General features: G+C 36.4%; 1 protein-coding gene across 1 annotated transcript in view; it reads left to right on the plus strand.

Moving 5' to 3' along the window:
• The window catches only part of LOC150109123 (catalase-like), a 147,347-nt gene that overhangs the window by 17,632 nt on the left and 108,773 nt on the right, over nt 1-20,942 (plus strand). Inside the window, exons 2-3 of the mRNA XM_090405697.1 lie at nt 3,533-3,666; nt 16,739-16,890. Coding sequence (XP_090261823.1) covers nt 3,533-3,666; nt 16,739-16,890 — 286 coding nt within the window. The remainder of the gene's footprint in view (nt 1-3,532; nt 3,667-16,738; nt 16,891-20,942) is intronic.

The following is a 20,942-nucleotide window of genomic DNA, read 5'->3' on the forward strand; positions in this document are numbered from 1 at the left end:
TCTGAAAGTAAAAAAACCTAGCTCTAACACCCTTACTAACCACACTCTTGCCCAGCTTCCATGGATGTCCCCTAGTCCTCCCATCACCAATCCTGTTCTCAAAAATATCCTGTGAATTAATCCTATAGAAACCTTTCAGCAGTTTGAATGTCTCAATCATATCTCCCCTTTTCTGCCTATCAATCAATTTTTGCAACCTGCAAATCTTCAACCTGTTCTCAGCAGGTTTATTCCATATACCTGCTATCATTTTGATCACTCGCCTCTGGATCCTCTCAACCTCCTCCCCATCAAGAAGAAACTAGGTGACCAAATCTGTGCACAGTAGTTGAGATGGGGTCTTATCAAGGCTTGATACAGAGGAACAATAACTTGCTTGCCTCTGCTCGTCAAAGTATTCTTCAGCATCCAAGTGATTTGATGAGCTGATTTAGCCACTTTTGCAATGTGTCCCCTAAACTTCAACTCCCTATCCACCAACACTCCCAAGTCCGTGGCCTCATCAATCTCCTGGAGTACAGTTTCACCAATGTGATATACTGCTGCTAATCTTTTCACCCCAAAATGCATAACCTTACATTTTGCCACATTAAATTGACATCCATTCTCCTTAACCCAGATATCCAATCTATCCAAATCATCCTGCAAAATTTTGATATCTTCTGCATTCACTATTGCCCTACCCAACTTTGCATCATCAGTGAACAAATGAACCGTTCCTCTCAGATCCTTCCCTGTATCGTTAATGAACAAATTAAACAGCAGTGGTTCAAGAACAGAACCCTGCAGCACACCACTATTCACAGGCCATCTTTTGAACTCTACCTGAGTAAACTGCTCTCTGATATCTCTCCATCAACCACCCTCCTATCCATCTCACCAATCCTATATCCATTCCCATATGTTGCAGTTTACGGATTAGAATTCCATGTGGTATCTTGTCAAAGGCCTTAGCCAGGTCCAGCAGTATCACTGTAAACCCATTACCCTTATCCAGTTCAGACATCATTGTGGTATAAAACCTGAGCAAGTTACTGAGGCATGATCTATCCTTCACAAAACCATGCTGTCTCCCATACAGTATCTCATTTTCATCAATCCATTCCTGTATTTTTCCCTTGACAATGACTCCTGAGATCGTTCGGTAATTTGCAGCAGTAGTCTTGGATCCTCCTTTATGCAGGGGAACTATTTTCCCTTCTTTCCACCCCTTTGGGACTAAACCAGACCTGAGACAGATTAAACAATATGGTCAAGGGCACTAACAATTCTTTAGCCGCTTAACCTAAGACCCCGTGCTGGTATACCATCCAATCCCACAGATGTATTCACATTAATGTTCTGTAATAGACTATTCACCTCCACTTCATTCACCACAATTCCCATATAAACTAATGGTTCCGTCATTCCTTCAATGTCACCACCTGGATGATATACTCTTGCAAAGTGCTCGCTCAGTAATTCCACTATATCGACTGATTCAGTGACCTCCCTACTATCGACATTCCTTAAAATCATTCTGCCGTGTACAGTTTTTATTTTACTTGCAGCATATTGAAAGAACTGTTTGGGATTCTCTTTAGCTTGCATGGCTGATTTCCTTACATAATCCGCTTTTGCTTTTCTTACCACACTCGTTACCCTTCTGGCCTTTGCTTTATACCATTCATGTGCCTGCAGGTCACCTTTCTTCTTAAATTCCCTCCACAGTTGTTTTTCTTTTTTGCAACTCAAGCTTAATGATGTTATTCATCCATTTAACCTGTACTTGATTTACTATTCAGACTCTAGGTATACAGTCAACCATAACCTCCTGCAGATGCTCCTTGACCACTTCCCATGCACTATCAACATCCAGCCCTTGCAGTTTTACATGCCATTGCACTGAACCAAGCAATCTCCTAAGCTTGTCAAACTTGCCAGCATGGTAATTCCACATGTACCATGTCTTAATCGAAAATTTCAAACAATTAGCCACCTCCCAGGTGGCTAATTGTTTGAATTGTTTGAACCTTATGATCACTCTCACCAATAGGTGGCAACATGGTCATATTCATTACAGTCAAATTCTCAGATGCTATTACTAGGTTAAGCACTCTCGAACCCCTAGTATTTTCCATTACATGCTCTCTCAGATAGTTATCCCTTAATAACTGGATAAAATCCAGTTCCTTCCTCACATGTGTCCTCTCCTTCTTCCAATCAATGTTACCATAGTTGAAATCCCATAATAATTACCCTACTTCCACTCATTTCATCAATTTGTTTATGCATACCATCTCCACCATCTATTCAATCACCTGGTCTATAGCAGCACCCAATTGTGTATTTTGTTCTGCTAGTCTCAATCTCACACCAAATATTCTCAAATGAGCTCTTTTCACTATCCTGCAATACAACTTCTATTCTCCTTGGCTGCAGTTCATCAGTTATCATCAATAACACCCCTCCCCCCCATTTTATTCTCTCTCTGTCCCTCCTGAACACGCTATACCCTACACATTCTATCCCACTAACTATATCATCTTCTGTCAGCCATGTTTCACTAATGCCAATAACCTGTGGCCAGGAAGAGCCAACCAAGGCCAAAAAATCTTCCTTCTTGTTCCTAATACTCCTGGCATTAGTATACATGAAATGCAGAGGTCCATTTGTCTCACCCCTATCTTGATGCGTTATACTAATTATCCCATTCTGATTTCTTGTCTTTCGTAGTGGCTTAGGCACATTATATACATTCTTGCACTCAACTGCCTCACTGATGTCTGCATATCCACTTCCCCCCTCCTTAATAGTTCTAGTTTTCCTGATTTTGCACATCCACTTTCACTTCATTCAGCAACACTTTTTCCAGTCTTCGCACACCAAATCCATCCAAATCCAAGCCATCCATCTTGTACAAATCCTTTTGCCCATCAAACTCACCCCACACCACACTGTCTGCATAACCTGCGCATAAAGTCATTTGCGATTATGGCCCTCCTTCTAAACTCTTCTCTGTCATACTGCGTCAATAGACCCACTAACTATTCTGTCACTCTTTTCTTTCGCTACCTCTAATAATTCCTTCAAGTCCTCTCTCATATCAAATTTATCTCCTTTCAAATCATTCATTCCTGCCACGACTATCATTTCTTTCACCCTCTGCTTTGGCGCTCTAATACTCTCACTTACATCCTTAATTTTTGCACCAGTAAGTATGATTTAGTCAAACTCTTATCTATTACACCTCTTACTAATGAGTCACTGTACAACACTCTTTCCTTCATTTCTGAAACTTATCTGCCTTTGATGGCGAATGAGTTTAAAGCAAAGTATGACAGATAGTGTTCAAATGTTGGTTAGTACTTGGAAATGTTTGGGTATTTGTCAGTGAGTTTGCAGACTCCATGAAAATGCCTGTGTAGTATTTATTTTTATCAATAGTAGTGAAAGTGTGCTTTTTGCATGATAATATTTAAGTAGCTGCAGTTATGTTAATTATATGTAATGTGTATCTGAGTTGTTGACTCTTTTTGAATAAAATTCTTAGGGTAAATCTGAACGCTTAACAACAGCTACAGGATGTCCCGTTGGAGATAAACTGAATTCTCTTACTATAGGATCAAGGGGACCGATGCTATTGCAAGATGTTGTTTATTTGGAAGAAATGGCACATTTTGACAGGTAAGCTAGTAAGTATTTCTTAATATCCAGAGTGAATATGGATCATGTGTAAAAATATCTGATTAGATATATATAAAGAAAGGACTTATTTTATGTTTCTTCTATTTACAAAGATTCAAATGAATGAACATTTCACAGCAAAAATTTCAAAACATGAAAGCATAAATACAGCATGTCTGCAGCATTTGCATTTTTAAAAATTTTTTCTTTTAATATTCTATATCACTGTGGGTATAGAACTGTTTACGTTTTGGTCCTCCGTGAACCATGTTGTAAGTACTGCTAAAAAGTGAAAGTTTACTAATATTATTGTTTAAACAAATTAAATATGTCATTTAAACATAGAGCTGATTTAACTAATGACCACTTCAGAGAAGATAGTGTTCACACATGCAGGAATTGTTAATGCAATAGTGTCAAGAATATCATATTCAATGAGTGAAGTTATGACTGGGGGGGGGGGGGGATATTAGTTCACTTTACAAACAGTGGGCTGGGAACCTGACCCTTTTGTACAATGTGAGGTCTTCCTGTATTTTACTAACTTTCCATAGATAGTAACAAAATTAACAATGAATTATTTTAATATTTATCAATCTCAATCTTTCTTAAATCAAAACTTCATATTTCTTATTGTGAACAAAGTGAAAATAGTATGCTAAATGAATAGGTAATGTCAAATTATGCTATTTTTTGTTTAGAATATTTTGTTAAATATATTAGTGCAACGAATTCCATGGACCAACCACACTTCACTCAAAAAATTCATCTCTTATCCTCCTACTCATTATCTCCTTTCACAGCTTCCAGAGAGGACCTCTTGTTGCATTATTTGAGTAAAGTTGGTAATGTAAATTATGACATGATAGTGAATACATTTATTAGCATGAGTCAAGCAACATGCATTATATTCATGTTGCTTCACTTATCATGCAAATAAATGTGTTGAATTTTGGATTGCAGCCAGCTAATAAGCTATTAATTGATGGGTTATCATCAGTGCTTTTTTTCTAGAAAAAAAGGTTCCGGAACTCACATCTTGTTAAGCTTTTTAAAGAAAATGATATTCAAACCTTAATTTAAATGAAATATAAAGCAGCTATTACTATCACGGAGTCGCATAAATGAATTAAATATAATTTATCTTCAGTATTTTTTATTTTAGACATGATCAAATGTAAAATTAAACAAACAAATTAAAATATACAACCAAAGACCAAATATAAAAGTAAATTCGTAAAAACATCATATAATTTAAGAGAAATTCAGCCAGTCATTTTCAGTTTGGCCTCAAGATTAGCTTGAGATGATTCAAAAACATCAACTGGCACCATTATTTCCATATTTTTTGACGTCATTTCCGTTATTATTCTAGGCTTTTTATTAATGGAACCGGTGGTTGAGAAGTAATTCGAAATCTTTTTTATTTTCAAACTTGGGGTCAGACTTTTACACTAAAAAGTAAAAAAAAAAAAAAAATGCTAAAAGGATATGAAAATAATGACGATAAATTTACATCAGTTCAGTAAAGATAATTTTTAGATAAATAAGTGTTTTACCGAAATCTTTCGCATGTTGTCAATCACACGTCCATACAGTCACAAACATAGATGCTAATGTGTGTGCATGCATGTTATGTACATGCAAACATTATTTCAAAAATTACTTTTGAAAAATTGAAAAAGCTGTAAAAAAAAATAGATGTCAGATCGCTGTTCTGCTGTGTTATGCCAGAAAAAGAGCACTGGTTATCATTATTCCAGACTACTGTGGAGTCATCATGGACTCCATGGAATCCCATCTCAGACATCAATCTATTCTACCACTCCTTAAACCCATTCACCGTCTGCCTATTCCACCACTCTATTAGGCAATGAATTCCATGGACTAAACCCCACCCCCTCAAAAAATCCACTTTTCACATTCCTACTCATTTCCTCCTTTCCAACTTCCAGGGAATGGCCTCTTGTCCTTGTACATACTTCCTGTAAACACTTGTCCTGTAAATACCTACTAAACAATTTAAATGTCTCAATCATATCACCTGTTTGTCTTCTTTCCTCCTCTATATGCTCCCCAAGGTTAATTTATCCTCTTCAAAACCCAGTGATCAGATCTGGGCACAGTTGTGGCTTAATTGGGGCTTTATACAATTGCTACTCTTATCTCTATAGGTCAAAGTCCATCTTAGTACTGCATCAATCCTCTAGGTTGTCTTCACCACAATAGCAATATGCAGCCTAAACCTCAAATTCACCCTAAGATCCCTTGCTTTATTTACTTCCTCTGATATAGATCCACCAATGGAGTATGCAGCCTCCTACCTGTGGATTCCAAATTTCAAGACCTTACATTTGTTTAAGTTGTTTTAAATTGACATTCCCATTCATTTTCCTACCTTTCCAGCTTATTCAAATAAGCTGGTAATGCTGATGTTTTTGTACCAAAACATCAGCATTACTATTAATAATCTTCCCAAACTTGACATCATCTGCGAATAACTGAATATCTTCCTGCAGCCCAATTTCTGAGATTACTATAGTCATCTGCCTTATTATTCCACATAAATTCTTTCCTTCTCAGCACTTCTACATGTTTATTTAGCCTTCAAGTCAGGAGTGAATGGTCACTCCCTCTCTCTCTCTCCCCCTAATGGGTGCAAAATTGACATTTCAGTTTACAGCCTGCTTCCCAGTAATTAATACTCAAAGCAGATTTTTTTTTTCATGCACTTCTAAACCTTCAGTTCCTCCCGTTCACTATTCTTGTTGTAACATCAAATTTTGATGTTTGTTTGGTTTTTAATGAGACATGTTTCTTTCAACTTGGAACATATTGAAGAACATAATCATGAAGTGTAGCCTCAAATTATTATGCAGAATGAGGACTCTATCTGCAAACATAATAGTTCTTTTGTTGATTTTGTGCCTGAATTTTCAGGCACAAAATGTTTTGAATCATTAACTCTAATTGTTGACACTAATGTTTTTATCAGCAATATGTTTTTAAACATATTGCTGATTCATTTTTTCAGCAATTTGGAGAATTGCTGAAAAAAAGAACATCGGAAACAGAACCCCAACACACATCGTTTTTACTCAACCTGGCATATTTCTGATGTGAGGTGGAAACTGTTGTGCTACTGGCCATACATGTACAGGGGTGTGTACGCACGTGCACAGAACTTTTAAAATGTTCCTTGATAGAGGGTTCTTTAAATCATAAGGTGAGATGTTTCCACTGTGAGGATTATCTTTTTTAGTTCTGTTCATAATATATCCATGTTTTTTATTTTTTTATTTTTTATTTTTTTTTATGGCAACAATACTGTTCACAAACTATTTGCGTTCATCTGGCATGTGCTTCACTTGGAGGCAACTTTTCTCTTCAAAATTTATGTTAAAATTCTGAAAACAGATGCAGTTGAAATATATGCTTAATTTCAATTCCATTCTATTTTATCTTAATCAACTAGCAGTTTTTGTGATAATCACTGTGTCGTCTATAATTATTGATGGCTTGTCACCTCTTGGATCATATTGTTACACCCTGATAACCAAGAATGTAATAATTTCAGTTATCATGGTGTAACAAGAAAATAAAAATATAAAATCCTATGTAAGTAGCTAATACAAAATATTTAAAGACAGAAAATATGCTTGCGTCCAAGTAAAATAAATATAGCAGAAATTGTTTGTTTAACTAAATAATGAAACAGGGAATCTTATTACAAAAAAAAATATATATATATGAAAAAGATAGGTTAAGTAAGACAAAGAAAATTAGAGATAAGAATTTGTATGTGAGAGGCTAGTCTAACACTTGAAAAAAGGAAATTAAAATATTCAAGTAAATTCTAAAAAAGGGATTAATTTAGTATAGAGGCTAGCTTAAAACAAACGCCGATCGCTCAAAGTCAATTCCCAAAGTGAGATGTCGTCACGTGAGAGTCGCGTGCAAGGAACCGTAGCATGTTTTGGGCAGAAAAACGCGACTTTAATTGGTGAATGAGCTCAACTCCAGTGGGGGGGGGGAGGGAGAGAAAAGAAATTGAAGAAGGTGCCGATAGGGACCATGCAGATAAAAGGGTTAGGACCCTCCCACAGGGCTTTTTTTCTCAGAGTTTCTTCACGAATTTTTCGTATAGACAACATGGGTTTTCCTGAGTGACGGTGCACGAGTTATCTCCGTCCGACACAACAAGGAAACAAAGTGTGAGGGAATTTGATCCCGTATTCCTATTGCAAGAGACGAGGAATGCCATATAGTTACAAGAAGGAATGAATTGTCAATGTATCCAGTACTCATATCGAGGGAAAGAAAATCCATACAGAAGTCCATGCCCACGTGATGAGTTCCATAGTGATAGAATAGAAGATCCTGTGTGTGTCCTTAATTCAAGCACGAAAGGTATAGATCGTGAAAACCAGGGTTCGTCCTAGAAAGGTACTGTAAAATCTTCTATCAATTGAAATCGCATATAGTTGCAATCATTGTTAATTACTGGACAGTCGAAGATATACTAGGACTTTAGTACAAATCACAGTAGAATGAGAGTAAACTATTTTGTATTATTTGATAAGCATTCATGTGCTAGAGATTTATGTATGCGCATGGTATCTCATATGAGAGTGTCTTAAAGGTCAAATGTATGTATGGGTATAGTGAAAGGATAGTTTAACCTATATTGTTTTGTTTTGTAAGTTAGATAAGGTAAACTGAAAATAAACATTAATGTCCATGGTATTATAGCAGTATAGAGCATTCTGACTAGTATAAGGTTAAGTAAAGTGTTAATTTGTTCCAGGATTATATGTGTATATTTATATGTATAAAGTCTGTTATGATGGCATGATTGCAAATTTCCATATAGGATTTTGCCCTAATACTTGTATTTTGCTTGTGTAATTTTGTAATTTTTATTCTTAGTATTGAATTGTATTTTATATAATAGAAATTGAATTGTACCATGTTTTGAGATTTTAAATAAACTTTTTTTCACTAATAAGACAGTAGTCTGAAATTGCTGCCTAATGCATCACTTGAAAAACGTACGAACCTAATCACGTGGGAAATTAATGTGTTAAGTTATGAGATAGAGGGTCACGACTGCTTAATAGTTTCACGCTCAGACATATTTTTGTATTTTGCTCCTTGTTTTCGAATTAATTATACTGCGCCTTTCAAGACATTTCGAATTTCGAAATGTCTTGAAAGGTGCAGTATAATATAAATATTAGGACACTAAGGAGAGAAAAAAGCTTAAATATTTGATGAGAGTTTATTTTTCACTTGGTTAGACTATAATAAGTTTAGTTTAATCCTTTATCCAAGTGTGAGCAAACAAAGTTTGCGCCTGAAAGTATCTTCAGGACTGGGGTAAGGTAGTACAACACCAGGCAACTCGTTGCAAAGGTGGAGAAAGCTCTCACTACTCCTATCTCTGTATCTCCCATAATGCAAAGCACATCTCCTTGTGGATATGTGTAATGCTATGCATTAAGGCAAGGGCCACTACCCATACCGGTTTCGACCTTTATTGAGGTCTCGTCAGTGGGAGCCAGGCCCAGTAGTGGAGATACAAAGGCAGAAGCAATGAGAGGTCATCCTAACCTATAGGAGTTGCCAAAGGGTGTGCAACTTTATTATTAAATTACTCCGGATTCAGAGAAAGATGTTGAGAGTTTATTTTTCACTTGGTTAGACTATAATAAGTTTAGTTTAATCCTTTGGTTTGTCAGTATTGTGCTATATCATGCTTGAAGGTGTGTAACTATCATACATTTGGTAAGGAAGCTTGGAGAAGAGATAAAAAATCTTCCAAGTACAGAAGCAAGGATGAAATATAATTTTAGGGGTTGAACTTTTAATTTGGATTTGTTGAGATTAGAAAGACATTAGAAAGTAGTTATTTCATGGCATTCAGCAAATTTGAATTATTTTTGCAAAAGGTGAGATTCCAAGTCATTTGTTGAATAAAAGAATGACTGAGCCTGTGTAGCTCAATGGATGTGGCGTTTGCACACCACGCTGCTTGGCCGCACGAAGGAATACTTGGTTTTGAGTCTAGTCGACGACTAGAGGAAATTTTTCTAAGCCTTTTTTCAACCGGTTCCCGAGTTAGTCGATCTCTGGCACGGGCAAGCAGGTTTTTCCTCCCGGAAACTCGGGTTTTTCGTCCTGTAAGCTCAAGAAAATCGACCGTAGAACCCACTTTATTTCAGACATTAAATATATTTTGTTAGGGACCACGAGATAGCGGCACATATGAGCCGTCTCTCTTCACTGTGTACTGCTTAATTAGTGATAGCCTTGGGCCATCTCTCTCTGATTGGTACCAGTGGAGATTGAACTGCCCACTCAGTCTCCAAAAGTTAGATAGGGCTAAATGGCCTTGCCTACTCCCCGTATACGGGAATAAAAAGGCGTTAGCTGATTTTTTTTTTTTAAAAGAATGATAATCTATTGAAAATTGAGGAATTGCTGGAATAAATGAATAATACTGGTTTGAGCTGTGTTCAGTGTGGATGTGCTATTTGAATCACCTGTAAGATTGGTAATTTTTAAAAAATTTATTTAGTGTTTTCTTAGATTGGTGTGTTTAATTTTTATTTTTTTTATAGGCTTCCACCCACAAAAGGTTTTTTGGCATCCTATAGTACATTTGTACCATGGGAGAGCTAAACATTTCTTTTCTATTTTTTAAATTCATTTTATATATATTTTTGTATTTTATTTATTTATATTTACATAGTCCAGAAACCCTGCTCTAGACCAAATATAGAACTTTTTCAAGCCACCTCAGGTCTTCAGTAAGTGCTGTGATGGTCTCACACTAGATGAAGTTTATTTCCCACATTTAGCCAAGCAGACTGGCATATTTGTAGGTATATTGTTATTTAAGATAAATATCTTTAAATAAAAACACAACATAGTTTATTTAAACCATATGTTTTTCACATGGGTTTACAGAATAAAACTTCAAATCCAAAGTAATGAGAAATTCTCACAAAGATCAGTTTCTATAACATATAATTAGAGATGCATACATGTCTAATGTTGCAGCTCGTGCTCTTTAAACTCCGCACTGAATTGAGTCATTCTAGTAATACCTTTAAAAATCATTGAATTTTTCAGTGTCACAGATCCCACTTCAGGGAATAGTGAAGAAATCAGAGTATCTTGGAAATTAAGAATGAGTGTATAAATTTTATACACTCATTCAATATTTTAGAATAATATTAGTTTTTTTTTAAAAAAAAACTTCCTTATCCATAAATAATAAAGAAAGAGAGCAAATTATGAACATAATTACAATTGTTTCTGCAGAAGCAGAAAGAGCTTTTTTTTGTTGATAAATGTTATTTGTAGTGATAAAAGGACAAACTTAACAATCTCTTGAGCTTTAGGAAAACCCTAGAATTCAATACCATATGTTAATAATGGATGAATGAGAAGTCATCAGTATGCATTAGATACTAGAGTTTGTGTATCCACCACCAAAGATCATTGTTAATATCAAGAAGCATTTGGAAATTAATATCTGATTATTATTATTACCATCCTAAGACCCTCATGGATTTTTTTTTTCTTTTTTGATCTTTAAAATGGTCCTATAGTTATTTATTATTTTTTGTTTAATAAGAATTTAAGTTATATATAAGGGGAGTTCTGATAAACACCTAGAACAAAAATGATATTAAAGCAACTGATATAACCACAAGAAAGAACATAAGAGTATAAGTACATACGTTACCTTCATAACTCTGCTACTAGTATGTTCTTTCTTGTGGTTATATCAGTTGGTTAATATCAGTTTTGTCTAGGTATTTATCAGAACTTTCCAGCTCCCTCATATATTATTATTATTACATAACACCTCCAGAGAGTCCAAAGACTCATTGAGGGAGGGCTCCCTCCCTCGATGAACTCTGTCTCAACCACTCCACTAACCGCAACTACCTTCTTCATCTACTGCCGACCACCACGTTTTCACAAACAATCACAAACATCCATGCCCACGGTGGGATTCGAACCCGCAACCCTTTTGGCCGGAGAGTGGATACGCTAATCACTCTGTCAACCAGGCTGGCATATACATGTGTGTGCTGATGATGATGATTTATAGTTTTAATGGTGCAAGGACAGCAAAGGTTATAGCAGTACACATGTTATATACTGTGCCATATCAAAGTTATAGCAGTACACAAGGTAAGACAATCACAAACATCCATTCCTGCATTGGGATTCGAACCCATGACCTGTTGGTTGGACCGCAACTATGCCAACCATTCGGCCAACCATGCTGATGTGTATGTGTGTAATGGAATGAGAATGGAACACATGAAATGAGGAGTTTGAGTGGAAAGAAGATGAATGGTGCTTGGGTGATATTCAGGAATTATCTAGAAGCAAAATTTAAATGTGTTCTGAGAGTCAGAAGGTTAAATAAGATAGGTGTGAGTGAATGATTGAATTCAGAGATTAAGCATAGTACAGAGGAAGAAGGCATTATGGAATCAACATAAGATGAGTAGTAATAATGAGGAGTACAAAGAATATTCAAAGAGAGTGACTTGATTGGTAGGCATAGCAGAGGTACAGTATGAGGCAGTTTGCTAATAAAGCCAAAAAAATCACTAGGGAGTTCTTCTGATGTGTAGCCAGCAGGAAAAAGAATGATTACAGAAGGATGACATTGGTTGAAGAAAATGGTAAAAGGATAACTGCTACAGAGGATATAGTTGAGATATTAAATGAGCAATTTATAAAGATATTTCATCCTTCTGAATGTGACATTTTGTGGATTTGGAGAACAATGAAAGGAGAAGAGGAGAGACTGACTGACTGTAAGTGAACAAAAGGAATATGGGGAATTCAGCAAACATGATAATAAAGCTGTGGGACTTATTATATACCCCCCACATGTTTTGAGAGAATGTGCCAGGGAGTTGAAAGGCAAGATTGTACCGCTTCATAAAGGGGGAGGGGGGGCGAAAAAACTCGATCTTTAAATTGCAGGTCTATCTCTCTCTCTCTCTCTGTGTGTGTGTGTGTGTGTCAGGAGTGGTGTTTAAAGTGTTAAGTGGTAAGAACCAGGATACAGAATTGGGTTGACAAGAATGGCATTCTTTTTCATGAACAGCACAGATTTATTATCATTATCTGAGATCTCCAGGGAGTCAAGGACTCATTGAGGGAGGCTATAAATCATCCAAACCAGCTATCATACCTTCCCTCAAATTCATTCACGCTAAATACACTCACTACCCTTAATGGCAAATTATTCCACTCACTGCTCTCTGGGATAAAAACCTAACTCTTGCCCCTTTCTTGAACTCAAATAAATTTAACTTCCGTAGATGCTCCTGTGTTCTCTACCCACCTTTCGTATAATGAAAAATTTCATCAGTTGATATCCTATAACACCCATTCAAACGTTTATAGACGTCTATCATATCACTCCTCTTTCCCCTGTTAACTAGAGTCTGCAATACACATACTCACAATCTGTCCTCATAATCTAAATCCCATAACTCAGATCTTTGTAACTCTTGTTTGCACCCTTTCCACAGCTTCTTTATCCCCTTGGAAGCTGGGAGACCAAATCTGAGCACAGTAATCCAAGTGTGGTCTTATCAAAGCCTTATAAAGAGGCAAAATGACTCCCTTATCCTTACATGTCAAGGTTCGTTTCTACATTGCAATAATCCTCTGAGTTGTATTTGCAACTTTTGCTATGTGACTTTGAACTTTAAATTCCTATCCACCAGTATGCCAAAATCCCTTGCCTCTTCAGTTTCTTATAGCCCCGCTAATATAATATGCTGCTGAAACTCTAATCATGCCAAAGTGCATAACTTTACACTTACTAACATTAAATTGACAGCCATTTTCATTTGCCTAAATTTCCAGTCTATTCAAATCATTTTGTAATTGCTGATTGTCAGTATCATCACTGATTGTCCTGCTTTTCTTCGCATCACGGCAAACAATTGCACATCTGATGTTAAGATCCTTCCTGATGTCATTAATGTATAGATTGAACAATAATGGCCCAAGGACTGAACTTTGAGGTACACCACTGGTCACCTTAAATCTGGCAGATTCACACCCATTGTATACCACTTTTTGTATAACCATCCCCTGATCCAAGTCAAGAGTTTATATGCCAATCCCATGTTCTCCAGTTTATGCAACAGCCTTTTGTGTGGTATCCTATCAAATGCCTTAGAAACATCCAACATTATTATAGTGTATCTATTTCCTTTATCCAACTCAGCCTTAACATTGTTATAAAATATGAGCAAATTGTTAAGACATGACCTTCCTTTAGTAAACCCATGCTGTTCCTTGCAGAGTACAGCATGTTTGTCTACCCATTTCTGTATGTGAGTTCTTACCAACTTCTCTAAAATCTTCACTACCACACCAAAGATACTGATAGGTTGGTAGTTAGATACATCAGATTTTGCACTACCCTTGTACAAACAATGGAACTATCATACATTCTTTCCATCTGTGGTACCATTCCTGGAAAAAAAAAACACGTGAGCATAGCCAATTCGGCTGAACATTCCCTTAGCAAACGGGCTGATATTCCATCTGTCCCTATAGACACATTCTTATCCAAGTTATGTAACAGCTTTTCAGCCTCATTTTCATGAACCTCTAACTCTTCATCCAATGTAGCAGTATCACTGTGCACCATGTTACATACACTTGGTTGATATATCTTAGCAAAGTGAGCACTCATTAACTGAACAATCTCATAAGCTTCTGACACTTGAATATCATCTGCATTCAATAAAGTTATTCTTCCACATTTATTCTTTCTTTTACTTGCGGCATAACGATAAAATTCTTTTGGATTGCCTTTAGCTTGCATGGCCAATTTCTTTTCATAGTCCAATTTAGCTTTCCTCACAATACTCGTTACTTTTCTAGCCTGAGCTTTATATACTTCATAACTTCTCTCACTCTTATTCTCATAATATTCTTTCCACATTATCTTCTTGTGAATTTCTTGCTTAATAAGGTTGGACATCCATTTCACTCTCAACCGATTTTTTTTTCGAACACTAGGGATACATTCAAATACCTCCTCATTTAAGCACTTTTTCAAAGATTCCCATGCATTGCTGACATTTTTCCCATTCAGTAACTGATACCATGGGACCAAAGATAGTATTCTCCTAAGTTGATCATAATTTCCAGCTTTGTAGTTCAGCATGTAACCTGTTTTAATTGGAACTTCAATACAAGTAAATACTTCCCAAGAAAGTACAGAATGATCACTGTCACCAATTGGTGGCAAAATAGCCATATTCTTGACAGAGATCCCTTCTGATGCTATGAGCCAATCCAATACTCTTTGACCTCGAGTTCCTTCTTTCACATTCTGCTTGAGAAAGTTGTCTCGCAACAATTCAATAAATTTCTCTTCTTTCTTATCATGAGATTTATTTTCTATCCAATCAATGTTTGAAAAACTAAAGTCACCCATAATGATCATTCATTTATTACCCATAAGGCTAAATTGGCAATGCATTTCTTCATCCCTTGCAACTGAGCTGCTAGGTCTGTAGCAACACCCCACCATATTTTTCATTCTGACTTCACACCAGATAGACTCAAACTCACCGCTACATGTGACATTGTTACCATCATTATTTTCTTGCATTTCTACCCTAACTGGACTTAAGTAATCTGATATCATTAGTAGCACTCCTCTTCCTCTCCTTTCTCTTCTTACACTTGATCCCACTTACCATATCAGATTCTGATAGCCAGGTTTCACTAATGCCAACAATCTTAGGCCACACCATATTCAATAAAGCAACGAACTCAACCCCCTTTATTTCTAATTCTCCTGGTATTTGTGTATAGACATAATAAATTACAACCTAGCCTATTCTTATAATTAGATATGCAATCTGTTTGGTCTTGTTCTAGAATTTTCTCTTTTTCCTGCCCAGACACACTCAAAACGTCAGAACCTAAAGCATATTTTCCCACCCCTTCACCACATACATAACCATGTTTGAAGACATTCGTATCTTTATCACACTTGCATACCATAGCTGAACTTTCACACACAGTTTTTCCATTCCGCCCTTGATGATCTAGTTTCCCTGATGGTCTCATACCAAGAAGTAATTTCTCCAGGCTTCTGATGCCAAATGAATTCAACACTTCTATAAGAAGGCCATCCTTCTTATACAAGTCTTTTCTGCTATCAAAAGCACACTCCATGCATCTAAAAACTCGCATCCATATCTTCTACACAGCCTACACATGAAATCATTTGTTATCATTGCCCTCCTTCTTAATATGTACTATGCTTTTTCCTACACACACACACACACACACACACACACACACACACACACACACACACACACACACATATAGGAACACATACATACCTATGATAAAGTTTAATTTATAAATTAGGCACAGTAAAAGATTAACAACAATAACTGTTAATAAAATATTACTATTATAGCAATATACTGTAATAAAAGTTATGTGAATAGAATCTCAGCAACCTCAGCATACAATTTTTTTTTCTTTCCTTGCAAAGTCAAGAACTTTCACCTTTTCATTTAAAGGAAGCACTTTATAGTTGGCATATCCAAATTGCTAGCATCACTGCTCTTGCACTTTGGGGGGGGCCATTATTAAGTAAAATTGGACAAAGGGATGATTCACGTATTCACGTCCTGGGTGGGATAGTGTGAGATTTCATCATGTTACTTTAAATCTTAATTTAAAACTTATGAATTGTTTATTTCTGGAATTTTCCATTTAATATTTTCAAACCAGGGTTGACTTCAGGTGACTGAAACTGCAGAAAATGACCCTTGGATGAGCAGGGGACTATTGTAATTTATGTACATTATTCATTCCTGAAATCTTGAAGTTACATAGTCTACTGACTACAGCAAACTTGTAAGAACCACAGGAATGATTTTTTTATAGTGAACTTTCTTTTTACTGCATTATAAATTTTAAAGAAGTAGATAGTTCAGTAATTTCATAATTGACTGCTTTTCATTCTGTTATAAAGAGAGCGTATTCCAGAACGAGTAGTTCATGCAAAAGGTGGAGGTGCCTTTGGATATCTTGAAGTTACTCATGACATTACCAAGTATTGTAAAGCCAAATTGTTTGATACAATTGGAAAACGTACTCCTCTTGCAATCCGGTTCTCTACTGTTGGTGAGTATTTTCAGTGCCAGTGTTTTTTCATTATTTATTTATTTATTTATTTTTCTTTTAGCTTATAACATATGCTGTTTAATTCCTGGTTGAAAACTTGGGTTTGCATCCCACCAAGGAATGTTTTAATAATTTTCTGTAAAGACTGTTAACTGCATTTGAGTTTGATGCAACAGTTTTTTTTTTCTTTTCTCTAGACACCATCTTCTTGTGAACACACAAATTTATTTAAGAATGCACTTGGTATACAGAATAAAATTACACTTTCTTTTTCCTAATTTTGAGTAACTCATCTGAAGCTTCTTATTTATTGATGAATAGAAATGTTGATTATACTCACTAGGAAGTTATGTTCTTGTTTTCGACCTTATTTGCATCATAAGCAAACAAAAATTTGCAATGAAATATCTTTCAACTGGGCAACTTGCATATAGAAAGAGAGAGCAGATGACTTCACATTAGTTGCTCTTTGTATCCTGTAAATGCCCACTCAGGCTTGGGAAGTGAAATACATAAACAGCCAATATTAAAAAAAAATTAAAATTAAAATTAAAATTCACCATAGAAAAAGAAAACTAATAACTGTAGGTTATTAGTTTAGGTAGGTTACCATGGTAACCTACAATTCATAGTCTATAGGAAGGAGACTCATACAGGCCAGTACATCAATGCTGAATCACTTTACCATCCCAGTCAAAAGGCAGGTACTATAAAAACAGTGGTTCATAGAGCCCATTCCTTTTGTTCTTCAGAGAACTATTACAAAAAGAATTACAATATATTAATTCCTCCTTCATATCCAATGGTTATAAGAATTCCTTCTTAAGTAGTTGTGCTTCAGCATCCTCTTCAAATACAGAAGAACCTATGCGTATACCTAACCCTTATGTGCAAGGCGTTAGCGAATGCATAGCTAAAGTGTTAAAACCACTAAATGTTTGTATGGCCTTTCGACCCGTCAGAAAAATATCCACATTCCTCACGTCTCCAAAGGACAAGTTCCCACACCTCGGCTATCCAGGTGTCTACCAGATTCCCTGCTCTTGTGGGTTATCATATTTCAGACAAACAGGAAGATCTGCTCTGATCCGGTTAGAAGACCACAAGTCGTATATCCAGTATCTTGAACCTGAACAGTCTGGTCTTGAAGAGCATGCCATTAACACTAGACATAAGAGTTCAGTGGAACAAGACAAAAGTCATTCACAAAAGGCGGTTCCTAATGGAATGGCTTTACAAAGAAACATGTGAAGCATTACTTTACTCCCCTAACCTAAACAGATCCGATGGTCTATGTCTTTCCCCCTTGTGGGAGATAGTACTCTATAAATCAGCAAATCTTTCCTGATTTGTAATTGTATACACACACATGTATATAAAAAAAAAAATTAAAATAAATTTAGGAAATTTAACCTTAGCTACTTAGGTGGCACTTTGTGAATATAACACTTATTGTTTAATTAGCCTTTGTACCTGTACTGATGAGGCCTGTGATACTCGGGCGAAAATTCTATGAATAAAGAATGTTTTACATGAGTTAATTCCGTTATTATAATAGTAACATGTCTACTCATGGTATTTCCTTACTGAAACTCATTCATTATCCTTCTGTTCACATGGATCATTTGTTTGCAGTCGAGGGGAACCACTATGATGGGATTGGCCCTTTCATTCTTAGACGTCTTTTTCTGTATTCTTTACTCTACTTTCCCTACCTTATTTTTTTTCCATCTTTCAAACCAAACTTGGGATACAACTACATGCCACCATGTTTGGTGCTACCCATGAACATGACCCTTTGCAAGATGGACAGTCCTGGATGGCCTAGCCAGGATTGATTGACCAGTGAGCTTACCTGCAAGGGTCAGTGTGTTGCAGCATGGGGAAGGCAACTTATTGCACAAGACTTACTTATTACAAAAGCCCAAGACATGCTGTAGTGCTGATATAAACTGGCCCTTTCATTCTTAGATGTCTTTTTCTGTATTCTTTGCTCTACTTTCCTCTACTTTCTGAAATACATGATGGCATGTAGTTGGATCCCAAACTTGGGATCCAACTACATGCCACCACGTTTGGTGCTACCCATGAACATCTGAAAAGTAAGATCCTGGTAGTCTTGCATTAGTTGACCCTTGTTTTGGCAAGATGGACAGTCCTGGATGGCCCAGCCAGGATTGATTGACCAGCGAGCTTACCTGCAAGGGTCGATGTGTTGCAGCATGGGAAAGGCAACTTACTGCACATGACTTACTTATTACAAAAGCCCAAGACTTGCTGTAGTGGTGATATAGCAAAAGAGATAACGTTGAAATTCCACTTCTTATTGAATTTAATGATTGCTGGATACTGAGCATCCTTATTTGGCTCTGTGGGGATCTTAGGTACTGAACGTAAAAATCCTTTTGATCCTGAATCCTTTACCTGCAGATTTTTCAGGGGCTTTCACAAGCCCCTCCTAGATACCATAGATGCATCATGTGATAGCACAAATAAGAACCAAAAGATACCTTACACACACACACACACCATTTTTTTCTCATCTATGCAACAGATGAAAAACCAATTGGTTTCTTTATTCAAAAAAGGTTTAGACGGATTAGTAGGATCTCTTAAAACTGAAAAGGAGAGTTAAAATAAAAAGTTCTGGTTATATTCTTGTTGAAGCCATGTCAGTTGTAGTCAGAAAAGCTACTGAGAGCAACATCAGTAGGGGGGGGAATATCAGTTACAATATTACTTCATTTAAACACTCAACTGATCTATAGATCTAATTATGATATCAGAATGGGATCCTGTTGTTCAGATGAGATATGTTCAGAACTTAACATGTTTGCTGCCAACTACAAGTATACTCGTAGTTGGTTATATGAGCCTCACAAGCCAACTACGAATATACTCGTATGTCGATTACTGCCCGCAACGAGATTACTCATACTGACTTGAAGCAGTGAAAATGCTTGGCGTGCAGAGCGTAGCAGTGAACGTGTGTATACTCGTAGTTGGTATATGAGCCTCACAAGCCAACTACGAATATACTCATATGTCGATTACTGTCGGCTATGAGATTACACGTACTGACCTTGAAGAAGTGAAAGTGCTTGGCGTGCGGGAACAAACTATGCCCGAGGAGCATGGCAGCGAATGTGTTAAAGATTATGAGGTGCATCCTGATATGTAGGGATGGTCACCTGGTTCCAACCAGGAATATCATCCTTAATACCAAGATATACTGTAGATCCTAGAAAGCTTCAATTTTGCAGCATTAATAATATATAATGAGGATATGAAACATGTATCCATGGACATACATTTTAAAACCAAATATGCAAAATAAGTTTAAAATTTTACCAGAGAGTTTGAGGATAAACTGCCAGCATAGGAGTTGGAGGTGGGATAACTGAGAAATCACTGTATTTATGTGTAATGTTGCTAAATAACATTTTAATTTACCGATAGCTTGACTTTTCAGTGGCACTAATGTCTTATAGTTCTTATGACCTTTTCATTTGTGGGTCAGATAAAAAAAAAGCTAAATGTATTAAGCTTCTTGCCCTCCCTTTGACGACATGAATATGAAATGTGGGAATCTGTTGTGTTGCTTTTAAGGGACACATTGGCATTAAAAAAGAATTATACTGTAGGATACAGGACTGAAGATAGTAGATTCATATGTTTATCTGGGACAAATCATAAAATTCAAAAATGAATGAATAAAAGAAAAAAGAGGATGAAACTAGATTTATTATTACTACCCCAAGACCTCATGGAGTCAAAGACTCATCTGGGAGGTATGTGTGTGTGTGTGATAGAGTCAAAGACTCTATCACACACACACATCTCATCATACCGTGTCTTAAACACACTCAAACTCCTTGCAGATACCACACTCTCAGGCAAGGCATTCCAATCATTCACAACTCTGCACGAAAAAAACCTGCCTCTCACTCCCCCTACTCATACCCTCTTTATACAGTTTCCAGGGGTGACCTCTGGTTCTCCCCTGATCTCTCACTATTCTCAGTAGAACTTCTCCACCATTGATCCTATAA

Source organism: Typopeltis vanoorti, chromosome 2 (genome assembly GCF_054136105.1).
Source record: "Typopeltis vanoorti isolate ZY-2024b chromosome 2, IOZ_Tvanoo_1.0, whole genome shotgun sequence".
Classification (NCBI taxonomy): domain Eukaryota; kingdom Metazoa; phylum Arthropoda; class Arachnida; order Uropygi; family Thelyphonidae; genus Typopeltis; species Typopeltis vanoorti.